Here is a 20,916-nt window from a genome sequence, read left to right as displayed (position 1 = left end):
ATCACCGCACATTGATAATCCAGGACTGATCATTGACAGTCAAAACAATCAAACAAGCGAAAGAAAAATTTGAAAACAGTGATTATAAGTTGTATGATCATCAGGTCATGGACTGATCCAAGGCCAGAACAGTGCTAAGATTCATGGGGTTCATGTACTTGGTAGAGCCACTCATGATCTGTTGAACGATTATCCTGTTTGCTTTTTCCGAAGGATGAAATGGATCCCAGAATGCGTATAGGTCACGGTTAGGGCACAAATTCGATAACGCTGTGCATAGGCCTAGCCCATTGTATGGTCCTTGGCCGCAGCATGCTATCTTTGATGTTACAAATCCTGCATTCATATGATACGCATGGTATTGTTAGCTTCTTATCAAGAAGCAAGAGAGAGTAGTAATTGATTTCATGTTTCCTTGTATGTATATACCATAAGCTTGAGGGTCACTGACGAAATCCATGTGCATTTGCTGAGTATTTGCACCAATAAAGATTGTTTCACCTATTTCCCTGTTCAACTCTTGCAGCATTTGAACGAGTTGTGGGTTGTACAAGGCTGCTGCTCTTTGCAGTTCTGCTGAGCATCCCCCGTCTGTGCCCCGCATGGCCAGCTCTGCTGGAACGCAACCCAGTGGTCCAGTGCCTGTCACTAGAACCCGGCGTGCTCCCAGTTCGTACAGCCTCTGCGACCAACAGTAACAATGTATTAAGAAAGCCATATATACTCATCCCTCATTGCTTTAAGATGTTCAAGAGTTTCACGAACCTTTAACTGCTTTTTGTATTCTGAGATGAGGTACTTAACATATTCTGGCAAAGGGTATTGGCGAGATCTTGCGGAGAAGGGAACCAAGTAGTAGTTATTCACAAAATCGTTTCCGCCAACAGTGATGAGAACAAGTGCTTTGTTTACAAGCTGTTTTGTATTTTGCACTCCAATGAGAGCACTCACTCGATGCTGGTATTCTTCAAAGCAGTGCAGTTGCCTGAACAGTCTTATGATGTTTAGCTGCAATTGTAGCATTCAATTTTCCTCACTGTCCTTAATTATTAACCAGTTGAAGACTGAAAACTCAAGTAGTAAATTGACTTACAAATTGAATTCCAGTGTCATTGAGAATTCCTATTCCTGCTGAAGCAAAATTGGCACCATTAAGAAGCCTTTCTCCAGTGAGCTCTGGGCTCAAGTATGGCAATGGGGATTCTGGTTGCCCAATTTGCTCACCTGACATTGCATGTGAAGTGAATAAGATAGCACATTAATGCATCACATGAAGATGTAACATGTAAATCAAGAAACATGAGATCTTGAAAAGCGTCAGAAACTGAGCTATTTGTGCAATATTTAGATGCGAATCACATAACATTATATCAGTAACATACTGATAATGTCTGGAATGTTGAGGCCATTGGAGAAACGGCCAGTGGGGCGGTGAGTAGGATAATCAATCCCATAGGGAGGTGCATCTGCACGGGCAATTGTTGCTAGGTAATTGTTGTTGCCAACATCAACAAGTGAATCACCAAACACAAAGAAAGCTCTGGCCTCAGCTTGGGGAGCAACAATCAGTGCAAATACCAGGCCTAAAACTATCCAAGTACTGAAATTTGATGAAGCAGCGGCCATTGGGAAGACTTTGAGAATCTCACAAAAGCTGCTTTACGTGGAAGTAGAAATTTATGGGATGTGGATGCAAGAATGACAATGCAGTTATATAGCTTCCGCATTCTGCCAATACAGCGAAGAAAATGGCCCCTGAAATACAAAATCAAGCCAGTAAAGGTGGTTGTGCAAGCCGAGCACCAGTTTAAAGTTAAATCAATACCTTCGAATACTGGTGTGGCGTTGCAATGGTTTCAATGCAAATTTCTACTACTCGAAGCTCTAATTAAGGATGTAATTAATTAAATGTTTTGAAATGAGCTGTAGGCGTGCGGCAACAAATTTTGTTTCAACGTTACCCATTCTACTAAATATGTAAAATGGACATATTATGCACGGTAGCTTGATTCTTGGTGCTATAGACAAACTTAGGCTATACATTTATTGTCTTGCATTTTCCTTTCCTTCTCCCTATTAGTTCTCCGTATTTAATGCATTTTTCAGATGGTCTTGTTGCCATAGCCAGTGTTTTTGTATCTGATAGTGTTAAACTCAAACTAATTGGTCCATTTGTTTAAGGGATATGATGAGTGATACTATCAGGTAACGTTTAGCTGTTCGCATAACGCATAAAACCCAACCACCAAATATTGCGCAGTTGAGTCGCATGTGACCATTAAGTAAGAGAATGGATACTCACATTTGCCATTTGTCCATTTGTCCATTCATGCTTTTTAGCCTCAACATTAATCAACAAAAGGAAACACAGAGAGTTCCAGCATTGAGAACACATACACACTGCGAGTACAGTTCTTGAGTTTCACATGTATAATATTGATTTGAACATTCAACTACCAAGACCAAAAATCAAAATAATTACTTAAATCATGATCCACTGATCCTTCCTTAATGTTTTTTTTTTTTTTCTCTTCTAGCCTCTGAAATAAGTGGCTTAGATTGAATTTTGATATTAACAATAAAAACATTAGGAAAAAATCCTAATCTTCCAATCATACCACAAACTTTACTACAAAAAACATGAACATATACATAATAAAGCATATAGCAAAGCACATGTTTTATATTATTAAAGCAATTTATTTATTTATTTATTTATTTTACCTACTGAGGTAAGAGTGAGGCCATACACAAAAACAGGGTATCAAAGTACAGCCATTCATCAAGACAGCCTTTCAAAGCCCGATGTACAGTGATAATCTTGCAACTGGATATTAAGGGTTCCTAACTATTAAATCACAGCTTCCTAAATGATCCATCTACCAAAAGAAATAGCAGCTAGTCCTCTACTTTTTCGGTCTGAATAATAATACACAATGAAAACAATTTAGTGCACTGCTACTAACACCAATTCAATCCTGTGGATGCTGCCCCAATGGTGTCTTAAGTTTTGCACAGAACCTGACAAACCTGTCAACTGTATTGCTCACAAGAAAATGCCATCCCTCAGAGAACCCAGGTATTGCCAATGTCTTAAGCATTTCTTTTCTCAACATAAAAGATGAGGTGATGTTACATCCATCTCAATGGCACAGTACCAACAGACAGCTCTAGTAACAATAAATGTCAACTTGATACCAGTATTTCTTACCAACCACTTGACAGATACAAATGAATCTTCTAGGTCGTTTCATAGGTTCAAAAGCCAAGTGAAGAAATCCTGGGATTTCCCAAATTCTCGACTAGGAAAAGAAGTGTCTTAATACCTGAACCATGCTCATCATCAGTGACACCAGAACTAAGATACCTCCTATGAATAATCTGAGAGTAGTCGAATTAAAATTTTCTATTGGCTTGGACTCGGCAAGAGGCTTGATGGGCAGAGAAGCAAGCCATGAAAGGATTGTTGTATCTGGCCATGAGTCATATTCAAGCAATCCTCAAATGGATTAAAATTATTGTGCTGGAGAGGAATGGTTTGGAACACCGGAGTGGATGAGCACCAGTTGTGAAGCAAGAGAGCAGTAGGCAAGTTATTAGAGCTTTGGCAACAATGAGTGGATGAAACAGCATTTGGTGAGAGAGATGATAGAGAGCCATTGTTTGAATATGCATTTGAATTTGATAATTGTTATACAGGTAATAGAAGCGAGTTCTTAAATTAACGTTGCAGTAGAGGTGGAAGCAAATTAACATAGTCTGAACAATTATTAGAAGCATACACATGTAAGCGGATGAAAGCGTGTCAGCTTCTTTCTAGAATCCACACTATGAATATGCATCCTAAACTTCAATATACTCTAGTCAAAATAAAAGTGCAGAAGAAGCCATGGCCAACATACTTCTATTAATTCTCAAATCTATAGAAGGCCCAAAAGGCTACATTTCAATGAATTACCCGATTTTCTTCAAGATGCTGCACTGTCCCATCAGAACTCAAATCAAGAAACTAACATGAGCAGAAGGAAATGATTGACCTCCCAGAAACAATTCCACTATGCATAGATCGCTCGAGTCTACAAATTCATCAGTATTTCTTTAGAAAGTTTTATCTCTTTCAAAAAATGGAGGATCAAAACATCAAAAGGTTTGTTGTTGTTCCTACAACAAAAGGTTCCATTAACAGCCGAGTCAAGAAGTAAAATAGGACGCCCAATGTAATAGAAATTGGGAGTGCGGGTAGAGCTCGACGGCACACAGACAACAAAATAAGAGTGCACCCAAGTCCAGATATAATCGCAAGGTAACAAGCATATACTGTCATCAAATCATACATAGCTGCCCTACCCACGAGAACACTATAGAAAATGAAGTCTCCAAGACCAAGTCTAATACCCCTATCCGTTATCAAACTGTTCTCCAAACTATCACTGGCCCGCTGTCTATTATTCCCCAATAAGCTCATATCAACAAGAGGTGACATCTCCTCCTCCATAACAATCTCATTCTCCCTATTAACAGATGTTGAACGATCAGATGATGAACCACTAGACGAAAATCCATCCCTCAAATGACCAACCAATGGCAACCTCTCAACTTCATCACTGCTTCTTTCATGCATCTCATTTCCAAAAGTACCAACATTTACAGCAGAATACTCAGGATTCCCATGATTTTCTCTTCCATCCGCATTATCTCTAGACACAACCTGCAACTCCACTGACCCAGAATCAGAAACTCCGCCAAGCAAAAACCTCAAGCCTGATCTTCGGTTTCTCTCATTTTCTGAAACCGTTGGCCGAGCTTCATACACCAAAGCAGGAAGTTCCTCATCTCGACTAGAGGCCAACTCCACCAACAACTTAAGGGGCCCACCAGGCGCCAAAACTGCAAACAGATCATATAAAGCCAATGCCAGTAGCAAGGCCCACGTAGTCCACTCGGGCAGCTTTGTAAACCAGGCTGCCATAATGATTCCCATGCACACCATATACGCTTGCCTCAACAGAATCGGTATCCCACCCGAAAACAGAGACAACACACCCACAATAGTGAAGTTAAAAAGCAGTACAAAGCATGTAAATGCATCGACAGGTATAGAGAATTGCTGAATGATCGACAAAAAGATCGAACCTCCCATTGTACCTAGCCAAGAACACAGTAACACCTCCGCATGAGCAAAATCCACTACACACACACATATATATTAAAAAAACACAAAGCAGCAGCTAAAATCAAATCAAATCAATGAGGCATAAGTATTACAAATAATAAGCAAATGGGCAATCAAGAAAATGGTGAATAAGGGCGAAAGGGCAGGTACCTAAGACGAAAAAGGCGGAGAAGCGCACGTAATTCTTCAAGAAGTTGGTGAAGTTATAGTAATAAAGGAGGACGAGGAGGAAAGTGACGATGGCGATGAGGATGACGAAGACAAGGGCGTTGAGGACGGCGCCCTCGAGCTTCTGGGTGGAGGAGTCGTCGGGGCGTTCGAGGTACACGAGATTGGCGGCGGTCCGGAATGGATCGGAGGCACCGGACAAGGACTGCTCCGATGGGGAAAGAGAGTAGACTAAGAGAACCACAAGGAGCATGCAGAGGGAGACTGGCGTCATCACGCCGATGATCTCGCTTCCGATGCTATCTAAAATGCTCGACTCCATTGCTGCTACCTAACGACTTTCGTCACTGCATTTTTTTTTCTTTCTTTTTCTTTTTCTTTTCTTCTGGGACGAAAGATAGAATCTATCATCAATCAAATGGGAGAAGTGCGATTAGGGGGAATAATCTTATGATGCTTTTCGAAATTGAAATTGTTTGGCACTGCACTTAACCCTCTCTTTATTTTCTTTCTTTCTTTTTTTAAATATTTTAATTTATTTATTTATTATCAAAATTTAGTTTTTTTTTTCAAATATATATTAAAATTTAGTTTGTAATTTTATGTTGAATGGAGAAATTCCATAACTCAGGTTACGTTCTGAAGATGGGACTGGACATAATAATAACATTTTCTCTGGCAGAGTGAAACATTAAAAAAAAGAAAAGAAAAGAAGAAGACGGTAAATTCTAGAGCTGGTAAAATGGGTCATCGGATCGTATTTGTGTCGTGTCAGTTTCGTATCGTGTCAAATTTAAGTCGATCCAAACCTGGCCTATTTAATAATCGTGTCAAAATATTGAGACCCAAATCCGACACGGAAAAATAATCGATTACCCAATAATCCGTTTAATATCTATATATTAAATAAAAATTACATCAAATATTTATACTTTGTCATACATATGTAACATACATACATCCATACATACATACATAATTTATCAATATTATAAAATATACATATCTACTAAAATATTACACACACTATTGAGGTTTTAATTATATATATGTAAATAATATTATATATCAATATTATAAAATATACATGTCTACCAATATTTTATACATTTATACTATTAAAGCTCTAAATGTATTTAAAATTTTATAAATAAAATATTGTGTCTATATTCATCCTTTTAAAGAATAAAAAAAAAATCATCTCTAATATTTGAGTTTTGATGACAAGAATCTGCAAATTATTTTAAAATAGAAAATATAATCGGGTCATTGATCGGGTAAATGGGTCAAGAATTTTAACCCTAACCCGACACAGAAAAAAATCGTGTTGACCCGGACCCGACTCATTTAATAATCGTGTTAAATTCGACGACTCATACCCATTTATTGGTGTCGTATTTGTGTCGGGTAATCGAATCGTGTCAAATTTTGCCAGCTCTAGTAAATTCCATCCAACTACATTTTGGTTCATCATGCTACTATCAATTATCTAATATGTGGTTAAATATTTAAAAAAAATGGTCTTATAAAAAAACTTAAAGAAACAAAAAGATGGTGCCATTTACAACAAACATTTAATAATCACCCATAAATAACGTTTTAATTTTGCCTCCAATACTTTTAGGTAGTGTTTACTTGCTAGAGTGAGAGTGTGGAGTGTGGATTCCTCTCATTCCAGTGTTTACTTACCTTAAAAAAATGGAGAGTAGGAGTGGGAATCCGTGGGTCCCACTCAATTTTGGAGTGGGGAGTGGGATTCCCACTCCCATGGGGGGAGATGGGAGTGTGAATCCACTCCCACCTCTTCCCATTTTATCCTTATAATTAAAATTAAAATAAATAAATAATATCATATTTAATAAAATAAATAATATCATATTTATTAAAAATAATAATTATATCATATTTATTTTATTAAATTTAATAAAAAAATAAATATTATATTTAAATTAATAATATTAAACATTAATTTTAATAAATATTAATTAATTATTTAATTAATAATAATAAATATTTTATTCTAAAAAAATATTAATTTTGTACTATATTATCAATAATAATATTTCATTTGTGTTGCTATTATTAATAATTTTTATTCACATAATTTAAATTAAAATTAATAAAAAATTATGATCTACATAATTAAGAATATTAGTAATTATTATTAATTTATAAATATAATAAAATATTTATTTTATTTTCCAAATATATTTTTTATTAATTTTTTAATTACAAATTATAATTCTGTACATAAGGATAAAATTATAATTTAAAACAATTTACTCCCAATCCAAGACAAAGTAAACAAATAATTGGGATTCTAATTGACAATCCATACTTTCATTTAGTTTAAGTAAACACCCTACTCTCACTCACATTCCACACTCCTAATCAAAGGATTCCCACTCCTCAGGATTCGCACTCCAATCCAAAAAGTAAACGTAGCATTATAGTGATAGTTGACATATACCTTTTTAGTGATCGTGTATGAATATATTTAATTTTATTTATTAACCACTTATCACTTGAATTTTTTTTATATATAAAAGAGATAAAATCCTTTTCATCCTTAGAGTTTTATATAATTGCTCATTTCATTCTTATTTTTTAAATAATAGCCTAAAATATTATTCCGTTAATTCAACGTTAGTTAAATGCCATTTGTTAGTAATTCGTTGAGGGTAAAAAAAATTCTATTAAAGAGAAAATTAGAAAAAATAAATAAAAATTGACATATAACTAAAAATAATTTTTATCCAATCCCACTAAACATGAAATATCGAAAAAAAGATGAAAACTTATATTTCAAGTAATTATTTTACAATTCTCTCTATTTTGACGGCATGAAAACCCTATGAACCTTAGATCTAAGTACAAAAAATAATCACAATTTTCATATTTTAACAAGTATACTCTCTAATTACATTATGAGCCTACTTGGGGAGACAATAATGGTAAAAGAAGAGTGGTGGTAAAGCTCAAAATAAAAATTAATTAAAGATTAAGAAGATATTCCATATATGCAAGTAAATAAAAATTAGCTGTTTTTTTAGTTTTTGTATTAATTACAATTTGTTGCTTATGATGATTATTCAGTGGCTATATCAAACTACTTCATCATTGATTTCATTTAAAATAAATTAATAAATTTTGTAGTGTTATTTAATTATGTAAAAAAATTTATTTTAATATAGTTTGTATCACTTTAATGAAAAATTCTATTTTGCCCTCAACAAATTACTAGTTAACGACGTTAAACTAACGGTGAGTTAGTGGAAAGATGTTTTAAACTATTGTTTAAAAAATAGGGATGAAATTGGTTATTCCATGAAATTATAAGAATGAAAATAATTTTTTTCCTAGGTAAAATTAAGAAAATCTTAATCCTTCAAGTTAGCTTTATCTAACTTAAACCTCAGCGAAGAGAGGGCTTAATGGTCCCATAGTTTTCAAACTAAAAATTGTATTTATTAATATTAGGGGTAAGATATACCCTTAGATAGGATACATTTTTTTTTTTATATATCTTGAAAATTAATATAATCTTGCCTTTATCTTACCAGCCAAACGTGGCCTTGTACTGATATTTATTTAAAAGAATTAATTTGAATTTTGACAACTTATTGAGCAAAAGTTTTTTCAAATTAATATATTAAAATATGCAAATAATCATAATTATAAGCAAATTAATACTGGCTACATTATGCATTTATATAACTATCTATATATATATATAGCAAAGAAGCGAACTTTATCATAAAATCATACTATTTAAGTTACCAGCGATAATGTTAGCTAATGCTCTACCCGACGAGCTCGTCCGGAAAATTCTGGAATCCGGAGTTCAAAACCGCAGTTTCACCTATAGGGATTTGTGCTGCCTCTCGATCGCCTGTAGGCGCCTCCACCGATTGTCCGCAGAAGACTCCCTCTGGTCCCACTTACTCTCCTCCGATTTCCCTAACAATTCCTCCCATTCATCATCATCATCATCGGCGTCGTCAATCAAAGCCGTCTATCGAACTAGATTTGAGAAGGACAGGGAGAGGAAACTAGCGGCGCATAGAAGGGCTGTGCTGAGGAAAGAGTGTCAAGTGGCCGAGAATTTGAGGAAGGTTCGAGAAATTGAAAGTAAGTTGCGAGACGAGGCCGATAAATTGAAATTTACATCTGCCGAGCTTTCGAATTTACGCAGAGCCAGGTAATCGGTAATCCTTCATTCAATTAATAGTCATGAAAGTTCCTTAATTTAATTATTTCTGTGTAGTAGCAGCTTTAAATTGATGTACAATATAGCGAAGCAGACCTTGAACAAAAAATGCTGCTGATTATGATAATTACTTGGTGTTAGAAGTATGTAACTTCTAGGTTTAGAAATGTAGAAATTAAAAATTTCTGATAGATTTGGTGCTCATTAACTCGTGGTGATAAGATAGTGTGAATTGGTACTTTCAGGCAAGCTTCTGTGGCGTTGAATGTGTGGCAGCCAGAAGTTGTTAGGGGTAGACAGAAACAAATAGTTGAGCAAAGTGTTGTTCCTGCTGAATCTAGATTGCATGCACTCGAGATGGAACTTAGGCTTTGCCAGCAACAAATTGCAGGTTTTGAAAAGGCATATGTAAGTGTCTACCTCGGTTGATATCTATAATTCCTTTATTTATTATTATTATTGGTTAAAATTTAAGGCATTTTGTGTTAACTTTGGAAATTGGATGTTAGTGTTTGTGGCATGCGTGGATGGATAAATTTGATGAGTGAAATTAATTTAGCCATTTGAGGAATTTGCATGTCATAAATATCCGAGTGAGTTTTGAGCTTTATGTTTGCATGTCATCATTTGCTTTATAGTTTACTAATTTGCATGTTAATTATCCAAGTGAAATGCACGTCATTGCATGCGCTAAATGCAATCACGAACCTGCAAAAGTGGTGTAATTAGGAATTTATTTTGTTTTTAGTTTAGTTTTGCTCGAAGACTAACAAAGTCTAGTTTTGAGGGTATTCCCTCTAATCCTATATTTGTTGCATACTTTGTTTATATTTTCAGTCAATTGAATTACTTATCAATTGAAGCTTACGGAGTACACATGCACAAATGGATGAATTTAGGAAGATAAACAAAAACTAATTCAATTGGGGATCACAGCTTGGGGCTACATGTGAAAGGAAAAAGCTTCAATTGGTTTCCCATAAATTAATTAACTGAAAATATGAATACAAGTAACCAACAATGTAAGATTGGACGACAAATAAATAATTAAAATTCCCCTATCAGTGGACATGCAATGTGGTTTATTTCGATTTATGTTGAAGAGGAACATAGAATTTATTTGTAACTCTTTGATATTTTTCTTGGCAGAGGGAGCAGAGGCAAAGGCTTGACAAGGCAAAGAAAGAGTTGAATGTCATGAAATATCATCCTTTACGAGAGTATAACTTGACTAGTAGTGAGGACAATGAACGCAACAAAAAGAGCAAGAAATCGAAAACGTGCAATTATTGTAAGTCACTGGATTCTTGTTCTTTCTATAAAGAATAAAATATCTACTACATGTTTTCAGAGACCTTTCCAGTAATATGAATGAGATGAATTTATGCTTTATTGGATTTTGAATCTACCCATTTCTAGTACTGTTGGGGATGGCATAATTATTTCTTATATGGATGCAGTTACTGGAGATGGATTTTCGGAGGTCAGTCAGAACTCGAAGAAAATAAAGAATTGCAGTTTCAACAACTGACTGATGCAATCATCGCTTATTGGAACTTGAAAAAAAAAATGGAACAAATTCACAAGGATTCTTTCAAAATTGGGGGGGAAAAAAGGGGTGAACCAAAGAATATGATGGAACATTTAAAAGTCTGTAAGGTTTCACCTTACCTTCAAACCTCAACTGGAAAACAAAAGGTGAATTCAAAGTCCAACCTGAATTCTCCGGATTCATGTTCAAAAGAGGTGAAGCTCTCACCTTACTTCCAGAAGGTATACAACAGAGAGAAGAAATTGTGGAGATTAAAACGTGTGTGAAGAGTAAGGCTGGTCTTTTCTGCCTCAGAGAAGCTAGACAAGGCTTACAAAAGAAGAAGTCTGTGTATCAACACATGGAAGCCTCAGATGGTTCTAGTTATTTGTATGGTTCTAAGCCAAATACCGGTTTCCAGGCTGGAGGTGTCATATCTGACCTCTCAACACTGAGCTTTGATGTGAAGACTGCTGCTGAGGTTGTTAAAGACGAGATAGAGAAGATTATGCAAATCTTAAAAGGAAGGGCAATAATGATAAAAAGCCTCTGTCCATAGCATTTGGAGGAGAGTCAGAGTTACGCAACTCAACTGTCACGAATAGGGATTAGGGAATTATGCAGCCGATGCATATGCAGTATTATTATTTTCTGCAGGAAAGTGGTATCAAGTGAGGCCTATTACTTGCTAAATTATCAATGGGAGTACCATTGCTGTAGTAGAAGTTCCTTGTGATAGTGGTTTCCTTTTGTTGACTTTAGTGACCTGCATGTATATGGTGATTGCAAACAATGTCTTTCAGGTCAGCGTATTTACTTGCATTAGTTATGAGCGGGTCAGATCATTAGTTTAAGCTGCCAATGATTGATGTAGAACCAGACTGCAGGCTATATTTGTTAAGATAATTTATCTCTATCATGGGGCTCTAGCTAGATTTGTTTAGATAATTTTTATCTGCCATAGGGCTGTAGCTCAAGTGATGAACTATTCAAAATACTTGAAAAATAAGAGAAGTGGAGTTTTCCTGTCCTATCAACTGGATTTTTGTTTTGATCCGTGTGTTGACTATTTGTGGATTAGACTTTATTTTTTTAAAAAATATTTTTCCAGCGACATTGTTTTTCATATTGAAATTGTAACCCGGTTTACTCTGGGGCATGTTTGCAGTCCCCTATGCTCCTCTGAGTTCCTATTCTGTGTTTTTTTCTACTAGTCTTCCGAACTTGTGATCTCATGTCACATAAACCACATGGTTCTCAAATTTGTAAAATAGAATACAAATGAGGAAGTTGGTGTTATCAAATCTGATTAATGTTATTCATCTTTTATGGATGCAACTTATTACTGGATATTGTGTTATATATAGTCTGTTGTCCTTCTAACCCTTGATTCAATGGCAAAAACATTGATATGAGAGCAAGCAATGATCTCACTTCTACTGTTTATATTGGAGCTCATGCTTGATGTAGGTAGCTCTCCTGGTTTTGACAAGCTATTTTGTTTGTGGATATGGTAATGTTTGACGTGTAGAATTGATGCGAGCAAAGGAAGCTGTAAGTATACAGTCTCCAAATATTCCGTTATGTTTTTCAAGTTCTTCGCTAGATTTTTCAACTTTTGTGTTCTATTTCAATCTCTCAATGAGTTTGTAACCTCGCCATAGGAACTTTAACTGTTGCCTTATTACACTGCCACCTTAGAGGGTTGATTGTAGGCATTTGAGTATACTTTGGATTTCCCTTGAACCACGGCTCTAATAAGTGGTTTACAGTGTTTCTGGTCTGACACTTAATGCAACTGCGGTAGAAGTCGGGATCTAGTAATTCCTTGTTCATGGGAATTGAAGTAGCAAAAGATTTAGAAATTAGCAGAAAGATGCTGAAAGGGGGAAACAAAAGATTTTATATTAGCTGCGCAAGCTGTAGATAAACCCAAGTAAAAATTGCCCAAAATCAAACCTTCTAGATTGAAAATCGGCAACGAATTCAATGGTTTTCAATGAAGGGTTTATATTACAGAATTTGGTTAGATGAGTGTTTGAGATACAGCTGGGAACTTCTGGATTTGGGATTTCTAATAATGTAATATATTCCTTCATATAAATGGAGAAGGTGAAGTGTTCATAATTATCCATCTCCCTTCTTCAATCCCCAATCCCCAATTTAAAATGCAAAGTGTGTTTCATGTGGTAGTTGCTACACCAATGCAATCTTCATTTTAACTCGACTTGATATGGCTATAATTGCTGAGATTTTCAATCATATAAAATCTCAAATAAAAAAATATTGTACATGATAATAATCTTAGACCTATTTTGAATATACAACAATTAAAAAAAAAAAAAAACTCATTAAGTTGGGATTCAAAAAAGAGTGATGCTAGGCATCTAGAAAGACGAGAGAAGCACGAGAGAATCTGTTTTCTTTATTATTTTTTATTGATATTTTTATTTTTTTAATTAAAGAAAGGTGAGAGATTTTGGGAGAGACGTGTTTCTCTCGCCTTTCTAGATACCAAGTATTTTCCTTAAAAAAAAAATTGTGGTGCTCGTGAATAGTTTTATCACGTGTTTAAGTGACGGTTAATTATTAATAACGTGATGTTTAAATACTATTAGATTTTAGATCAATAAGTAACACGTTAAGTGTTGCATTAGTCCCTGCTCAAAAATAAAATATGGGCAGGGAACTATGGGTGCCCACGTGTGACATTTTGAAACCAATTAAAAATTATTAAAATGCTTAAAGAAAATGACACGACGGATTTGGAGACAGAGGCATAATTTAGACCGCAAATTTTGTTGACGGGGTTGGTGACCTCTAAATTACTCTCCGCATCTTTGAATGCAAACGTGTTCCCTTAGTTTGCATAAACTGATATCCCGCGGCTAAATGGTAAGCTTTCTGTTCTGATATGTACGCGTCTTCACTACAACACAAATTAGTCCTTTTTGGTTCAGCAAGTTTTACCGGTTCGCCTAACTGGGTATTGAAACAGATTGACCATTAATTTATCTTCAAGTTTCAGTTATGTGTATGCGCTCCTGTGTAACAATAGATCTCCAGGTGTTTTGGGTTGTGCACTTGTGCTGAAATAGAATACCATTTTGGACAAATATTTGAACTGTGTTAGTGGAGTTAATATTTTTTTTGTTTTTTGAAAAGAGAAATTCTCATAAAATCAAGATGAGAAACCTCAAAGATAACAAGATAGTTCTCGTGGAAAATCTTCAATCAAAACAAATGATCTGCAAAGCTAAATCATTACAGCTTGACTGTGGGTTCTTGAGATATATTATTGAATCCTAAACTCATAATTTGGTATAAAAACACACCTTTTTTTTTTTTAAAAAAAAAAAAAACATGGACGTTTATTGTGCTTGAAAATCGTACCAGCTCCCAACATATCGTCGTTGTAGTCTTGTCTTTTCTTTTTATTATTGGTTTAGCATACTTCTAGCCCTTGTGAAACACATTAAATGATCCCCCTCTAATATCAGCGTTATGAGGGACAATCTCTCTTTGCTTTTACGACAGGAGATTGAACCAACCGCGTTATCTCTTTGAAAATTATCGAAAAGACAAAAACTTCGATGAAAAATTTATACATAATTCACATAATATTATTGGAATATTTTGTAACTCCCACTATTAATCTTTTTTTTTTTCTTAACCACGAGGTATTTTGGGGAGGACCCCAACTGTAGGAAGCACCGTTAAGCTCGTACCATAACCTAGATTAGAAGTTCGCGCTCGAACCGGGAGGCACAGGTTCTCCCAACAAAAGCGACTTCCTTATTACTCGAACTGGGGAGCAAATCCAATCAACCTACTTAAGAAGACTCTATCGCCAGTGAAACCAACACTTTGTTGGTCACTATTAATCTTTTTGTTACCACCTGACAAAGTAATTCAGTGTAAATATGTGTATGCATGATAATCGTACCATTTCTCTTACCATACGACAAAGTCGAGACACAAATTAAATTACACCTCTACCCCTAAACTCACATCACAGAGAGAGAGAGAGAGAGAGAGAGAGAGAGAGAGAGAGAGAGAGAGAGAGGTTCATGAGAAAGAGAAATAAAGACTTAAGGACTGTGAGGTTCCCCAACTTTGGTGAAGAGCTACTGTGGCATACATGTGAGTCAGAAAGGAAAGCTAGAGAAGATATTCAACTTGGGTGTCCAGATTGACTGTGCATTTAAAAGGAAATTTTACAATTAATAAAGATTGGCCAGGTCATCACTTCAGCCATATAGCTATCAAAATCACCAACTGGGTTTCTAGTAAAATAACAATAAAATAAGGTTGCTTCCTTCTCATATCGTCAAGTCACCAATGTATATAAATACTCTCGCTTAGACTTGTGGGTACTATTTGAAAGCCTTGACAACAAAACAAAGAAAAGAAAAGAGATAGTGAAGCCAAATTATCATTATTATTATTCTTCGTAGTAGCGGCCATGGGAAGACCTCCTTGCTGTGATAAAGTTGGAATCAAGAAAGGTCCATGGACCCCTGAAGAAGACATCATTTTAGTTTCTTATATCCAAGAACATGGTCCAGGAAACTGGAGATCAGTGCCCACGAACACAGGTAACTATTTATACAATTAAAATTTTCAAGCTTATGTAAAATATATCTTATTAATTTGTCTTGAATTTTGATCAATCAATCGGTTTTGTGTTTTGCAAATTGAAAGGGTTGTTAAGGTGTAGCAAAAGTTGCAGGCTTAGATGGACTAACTACCTCAGACCAGGCATCAAGAGAGGCAATTTCACTCCTCATGAAGAAGGGATGATCATTCATTTGCAAGCTTTATTGGGTAACAAGTAATCTTCAAACATATATCCCACTTTTTTTTTTCTTTTAATAGCTTTTTAATATTGGTAAAAAATATATATATGTGTATATATTAATTTTGTTTTTGATGAAGTTAAATTTGTATTAATGTTTTTGATGAGTAGGTGGGCAGCAATAGCTTCATATCTGCCACAAAGAACAGACAATGATATAAAGAACTACTGGAACACACATCTGAAGAAGAAGCTCAAGAAGTTTCAATCAGCAGCTTTGGAACCCCATATGCCTCAAGACTCATCAGCTACCAGTAATAATACTCACCCGTTTGCGAAGACAGGCAACAGCTTCAGTAATGAAAGAAGGAGCTTAGATTTTTCCAACCAAGCCGCCTCAAATAATAATCTCAGGCTACACCAACAAGGCAGCTCCTATGCTTCGAGCACAGAGAACATTTCCCGTCTGCTCGAAGGCTGGATGAGATCATCACCAAAGACTAGTAGTAATAGTTCCAGCGCACTTCTGATCAAAGGAAATGGAAATATTTTTGACAATAGAAGCATTGAGAATTCGGTTGGTACTTACAGGCCGAAAGAGGAGCAAGAGGGTGGCGGTAGTGGGGGTGATGGGGGTGGGGGTGATTTGATTTCAAATGAAGAATTTATATCAATTTTGTCATTTGAGCAGAATTTGAACAATGTGACATGGGACAAGGCCAGTACTGGTGACTCAAGTGCAAAAGGCAGTAGTACTCAAGACTCTGCAAATAATGAAGATCAGAGTACTAAAGTTAATAATAATAATAATGATAACAATGATATCATAGCAAATGCTGAGAAGAAGCAAAGATCTGATCAGAACATCCATAATCCTCCATTATCATTTCTTGAGAAGTGGCTCTTGGATGAATCAACTGGTCAAGTTGAGGAGATTAATCAGATTATGGAATTATCTGATTCAATGTTCTGATATAATTGACTTCTTCTTCTTGTGTTTTTTTTTTTTTTTGGGGTGGGTTATTTTTCTTTGTTTTAGTTTGAGTTTTTTAAATCAATGGATAAAAAAATAAAGTAGCACTAGAGAAAAAAAAATTTAAGAGTTTGATTTCTGTATGGGGTTTAGACTTGTAGTTGAGATTCTGAAAAGTTGGGATCTCTCTCTTTGTAAAATGTAATTAGCTTTAGAGTACGAGAAGTAAGCTAATCACAGTTACTTACTCTTTTAATGTGTTTTTGCATGAATTTTAATTAAGTTGCAATAGAATTTGTAAAATCTACTCACTATTCTTGTAATTAGTCCATATCACTTTGTGGTTGTGCTAAATTATTTAGGACGATATTAGTAATTTGGTGTCTGACTCACTTTAAAAATGAAAAACGAAAATGATTATATATATTTCATACCTACATTGGCACACAAGATCCTTAAAAGTCTAAAAGAACCCAAATCTAAAGAAAATCTTCATATTACTTTTACGCAAGAGTTAGGATGAAATCATATTGACAAACGTCATGTTTCAATTTAAAAACACCTAATCCTTTCGTGTTACCGCCTAGAAACTCATGAATTAATGTTAATAAAAAATAGAATGATGTCTATAATTGAGATTAGGACTCTATGCAGAAGCTATTAGCTTAATATAGCTTACTTTTGTAGTGGGTATGATTCGTGCAAAATAGGATTAAAATTAATGATAATTAGAAACGTGAACACTCAACCTTTTTCTTGTATGGGCGTGTGATGTATAAATGCAAAGTTAATTAGTCGAAGCAATTAAAAGAGAATGAGATCCTATAGCATATATTTGAGAGGAATAATAGCCAGATACATAGAAAGTAAATTGCATAATGTCACGAAAGTCTTGCATCTAAATGAGGCAAAAATGGTTGCCTCAACTCTTTCTTTTTGGAAATTATTATGAGAGAAACATGTGATCCTCTTGACCTTTCGGTGTGTGACAACAATCCATGCAAAATCTTTCACAAGTTAGCGAAAAATTACAAGAAAAAATTTCACTTAAGTGTCTATTACATATTTTTATAATAATTCATTTTCATTGCTGGTATTAAAGCGTCAATAAAAATAAATAAATAAATTGTTGAAAGATAAATGTGACAACCAAATTTACATATTATCAATTATCCGACATGTATAAATATTTTCAAAAAAATTTAAAAGAAACCCGAATGGTAAAGATGAAGAAACTTTGAAATTTTTTATTTTTTATTTTTTATTTTTAATAGCAAAATGACTCAATGGTTCCTATTGAAGATGGGCATGTGACATAGTAAGCTTGCAGCTAATCACGCATCAAAAAGCTAGCAAAAAGAGAAAATGTGGGTAGCCAGAAAAGGAAAAATTAAATGAAATGGTGCTCTGAACTCATTTATTTGCGGTGACTTGAGCATGTTATAGCCTCAGTATTTTTGCATTTTCTCTCTGGCGAAAGCGTGTACTATAATAATATCATACAATTTAGGTAGCTCATTATACATTTCTCTTTGGCACTTCATAACTAGACTCAGTGTTCATCATATATAAAATTTGTTTATTTATTCTGGTAGTAGCAATCACTACTCATTGTATAAATTAGACTGTGTTATAATTTTTAGGTAGTAAATGGGTGTACCAATGAATTCAAAATAAAAAAGGACAATGCACGTACGTATTTTATTAGATATTGGCGTAACAACTTCTCTGTGTAGTAATTAGCATCAATGGAGATTGGTAGATGGAGTAATACTACAATATCTTTATTTAAAAAAAAAAATTCCCTATTTGTCATTTTTTAGCTTTGATTTTCTTTTCAGTAAAAAGATAATTATTAAACGAAAAATACTGGATTTATCTTCTAAGTCATAGATATAATTCTCTTTTACATCATTACATTTTCAAAAGTTTAATAATGTTAAAAATTTTACCTTGTTGATAAACAATAAATGAGTTTATATACATGTATATGTACGTGTGTGTATAGAAATATTTTAATTCAAAATTTTAAAGTGCGGAAAAATTTGACAGAAAAACACATAAATTGTGCAGTTTAAACACTTTAAGTTTTAAGTCTGTTACACCCTACGGTTTTAAAATTTTCTGAAACTTTTCCCGCATTTGAAGATCGCAAAGCAGAAAACTATACATCTTGCATGATGTACTTTTCAGAGAAGTTCTGGATTACATGTCCATTTTTAGCTATCAAGAAATTCACAAAAATCCTAGTAACTAGAAAGTACTTCAATTTAAAAGAACATTTTATGAAAGCACTTACATACATATCATGTATATATTACGATTATTAATATTCGTTTTCTTATAACTAACACAGTGGGTTTTCCAATATTCAATATTCATACATGATAAAAAAACTAGCAAAAAGAGGAAACATTTGTGTAGCTTAAAAAAAAAAATAGTAAATAGAACCTCCTCTTGTAAATCTTTTGAAAAGATTTCTACTTTCTCGAAGAACATTTTTATTTTATTCAAAAGAAGTTTAAATCAGAAGAGAACTTAAGATCCGGTTATTATTATCTATCACTTGTGGTGATTATCATATTAAGTAATATTTGTTCAAAGAGAAGATACAGATTAAAAAAAAAAAAATTTAACAAGTTAACGAGGCGTACGTGCATGGTGCTGTTAAACATATTTTATGCGAGAGGTCCACAAGATATCATCTTCGATACGTTTTGATGATAACATTGAACTTGTTAGGTTAATTTCATTTCTGTATCTTTGATGTGTTTTGATGACCCATTAACGTGTTAGGTTTCTCTCTTTTATCACACAACATACAGCAAGCAATTTAATTAACACGTTCACACTGAAAGCAAACCCTGGCTATCAATATTGGTTAACCCATTTAATTAAACAACCAAAAGAAAAAAAAGGAAAAAAAATGAAGAATAATCTACCTTGCTATATGTCTCTTCAAATTTCATGAATACATTATGTATATGTCACTTCTGTTGATTTGTTTTATAATAAACCAAAACCCTACTTCAAATGAAACCCATCATCACATCACTTTCAGACTTTGCTATCGATTCTACCTAACATTGCATGGCTGGCATGTGAAGTAAGAGCCACCTCCTCTGGTTATGATCCTCATGAATTGCCTCTTTTTCTTTGCAAGAAAATTAATTATGAATAAAAATGCCAAGGGACCACAAGTAGCAAATCCTTAAACCTTAGTTAAATCATAAATATTAATATTAGGAACCTAATTTCACAAAGCATTTGTTTAGTTGAGTAATTTTTCGTCCTATTCTTGAGGTTAAGGGTTTCATTTTTTTTCATAATGAAAATTGACTTTCTTCCAAGTGTTTGGAAATAAACCCAATCGATTCTAAGATATAAAACTAAACTGTTCTGGGTAATTAAAAAGAAAAAAAAATGACATTCAATATTTTCACAAAAAGCTGAGACACTTGGCAGGCACTTTCTAATAAGCATAGGGTGAGGAAGAGTCTGACAGTTCATAAATTTTCAGCCAAGAGTCTTACAATAATCCCAAATTATTATAATATTGCCATCGATTACTATGTGATCCCACTGCTTTGAATGCAAACTTAAATTCTGTCTAATCTCAACATCAATTCATTTAGTGTACTCCCCTGCTATACGCTTGGGGAAATGAAAATTCAGCCAAACATTATTATTATGATTATTATATAATGTTTCAAAAGCAAATCAACGTCTCTGCCATAATTTTTGAAAATGAAATGAGCCAAGTCCACTGCATTTATTGTGTGAACTTTATTGCCTTCAAATTAGGCTAAATATTTATGGGCCACCTGGGATGATGATGATAATTGATGCCAATTTTGTCGTCTAGTTCATTCATAAGGTCATAAAATTTTTTTTTTAACCTAATTAACCTTTGACAAACAAATATAATTAGAACTGTCAATTAGGAATGGCGTATACGTAGCTATGGATGGATTATCCATCCATGTGAAAATTTATAATTATCCATAACCAACATGTAAATTTATAATTATTCATAATCGATATGTTTATATTCATATTTAAT

At 34.2% G+C, this 20,916-nt stretch overlaps 4 protein-coding genes across 5 annotated transcripts; 2 read left to right on the top strand and 2 right to left on the bottom strand.

Moving 5' to 3' along the window:
• Positions 1 to 100: 100 nt before the first annotated feature.
• Positions 101 to 1,931, bottom strand: LOC18045444 (GDSL esterase/lipase At5g33370). Its single transcript, XM_006437204.2, has 5 exons — positions 1,383 to 1,931; positions 1,094 to 1,224; positions 766 to 1,008; positions 430 to 682; positions 101 to 336 (listed from the first exon to the last, which is right to left on the bottom strand). The coding sequence occupies exons 1-5, from the start codon at positions 1,624 to 1,626 to the stop codon at positions 101 to 103; spliced, it is 1,107 nt and encodes a 368-aa protein (XP_006437267.1). The 5' UTR covers positions 1,627 to 1,931.
• A 1,939-nt stretch (positions 1,932 to 3,870) lies between these two features.
• LOC18045443 (presenilin-like protein At1g08700) lies at positions 3,871 to 5,819 on the bottom strand. Of its 2 annotated transcripts, none has more exons than XM_006437203.2 (2): positions 5,324 to 5,819; positions 3,871 to 5,145 (listed from the first exon to the last, which is right to left on the bottom strand). In XM_006437203.2, the coding sequence occupies exons 1-2, from the start codon at positions 5,661 to 5,663 to the stop codon at positions 4,133 to 4,135; spliced, it is 1,353 nt and encodes a 450-aa protein (XP_006437266.1). In that variant the 5' UTR covers positions 5,664 to 5,819; the 3' UTR covers positions 3,871 to 4,132. The 2 variants fall into 2 exon arrangements, with proteins under 2 accessions (XP_006437266.1, XP_006437265.1); XM_006437202.2 differs by having other exon boundaries at positions 3,871 to 5,187; positions 5,324 to 5,802.
• Positions 5,820 to 9,103: 3,284 nt separating this feature from the next.
• LOC18045442 (F-box protein SKIP24) lies at positions 9,104 to 12,257 on the top strand. The gene is made up of 4 exons (XM_006437201.2): positions 9,104 to 9,542; positions 9,797 to 9,959; positions 10,701 to 10,842; positions 11,012 to 12,257. The coding sequence occupies exons 1-4, from the start codon at positions 9,130 to 9,132 to the stop codon at positions 11,080 to 11,082; spliced, it is 789 nt and encodes a 262-aa protein (XP_006437264.1). The 5' UTR covers positions 9,104 to 9,129; the 3' UTR covers positions 11,083 to 12,257.
• Positions 12,258 to 15,427: 3,170 nt separating this feature from the next.
• Positions 15,428 to 16,894, top strand: LOC18043837 (myb-related protein 306). Its single transcript, XM_006437200.2, has 3 exons — positions 15,428 to 15,680; positions 15,787 to 15,916; positions 16,052 to 16,894. The coding sequence occupies exons 1-3, from the start codon at positions 15,548 to 15,550 to the stop codon at positions 16,851 to 16,853; spliced, it is 1,065 nt and encodes a 354-aa protein (XP_006437263.1). The 5' UTR covers positions 15,428 to 15,547; the 3' UTR covers positions 16,854 to 16,894.
• Positions 16,895 to 20,916: the final 4,022 nt, after the last annotated feature.

The sequence above is a fragment of the Citrus clementina genome, unplaced genomic scaffold (genome assembly GCF_000493195.1).
Source record: "Citrus clementina cultivar Clemenules unplaced genomic scaffold, Citrus_clementina_v1.0 scaffold_4, whole genome shotgun sequence".
Taxonomy (NCBI): Eukaryota; Viridiplantae; Streptophyta; class Magnoliopsida; order Sapindales; family Rutaceae; genus Citrus; species Citrus x clementina.
This window is presented reverse-complemented; position numbering and strand designations above follow the sequence as displayed.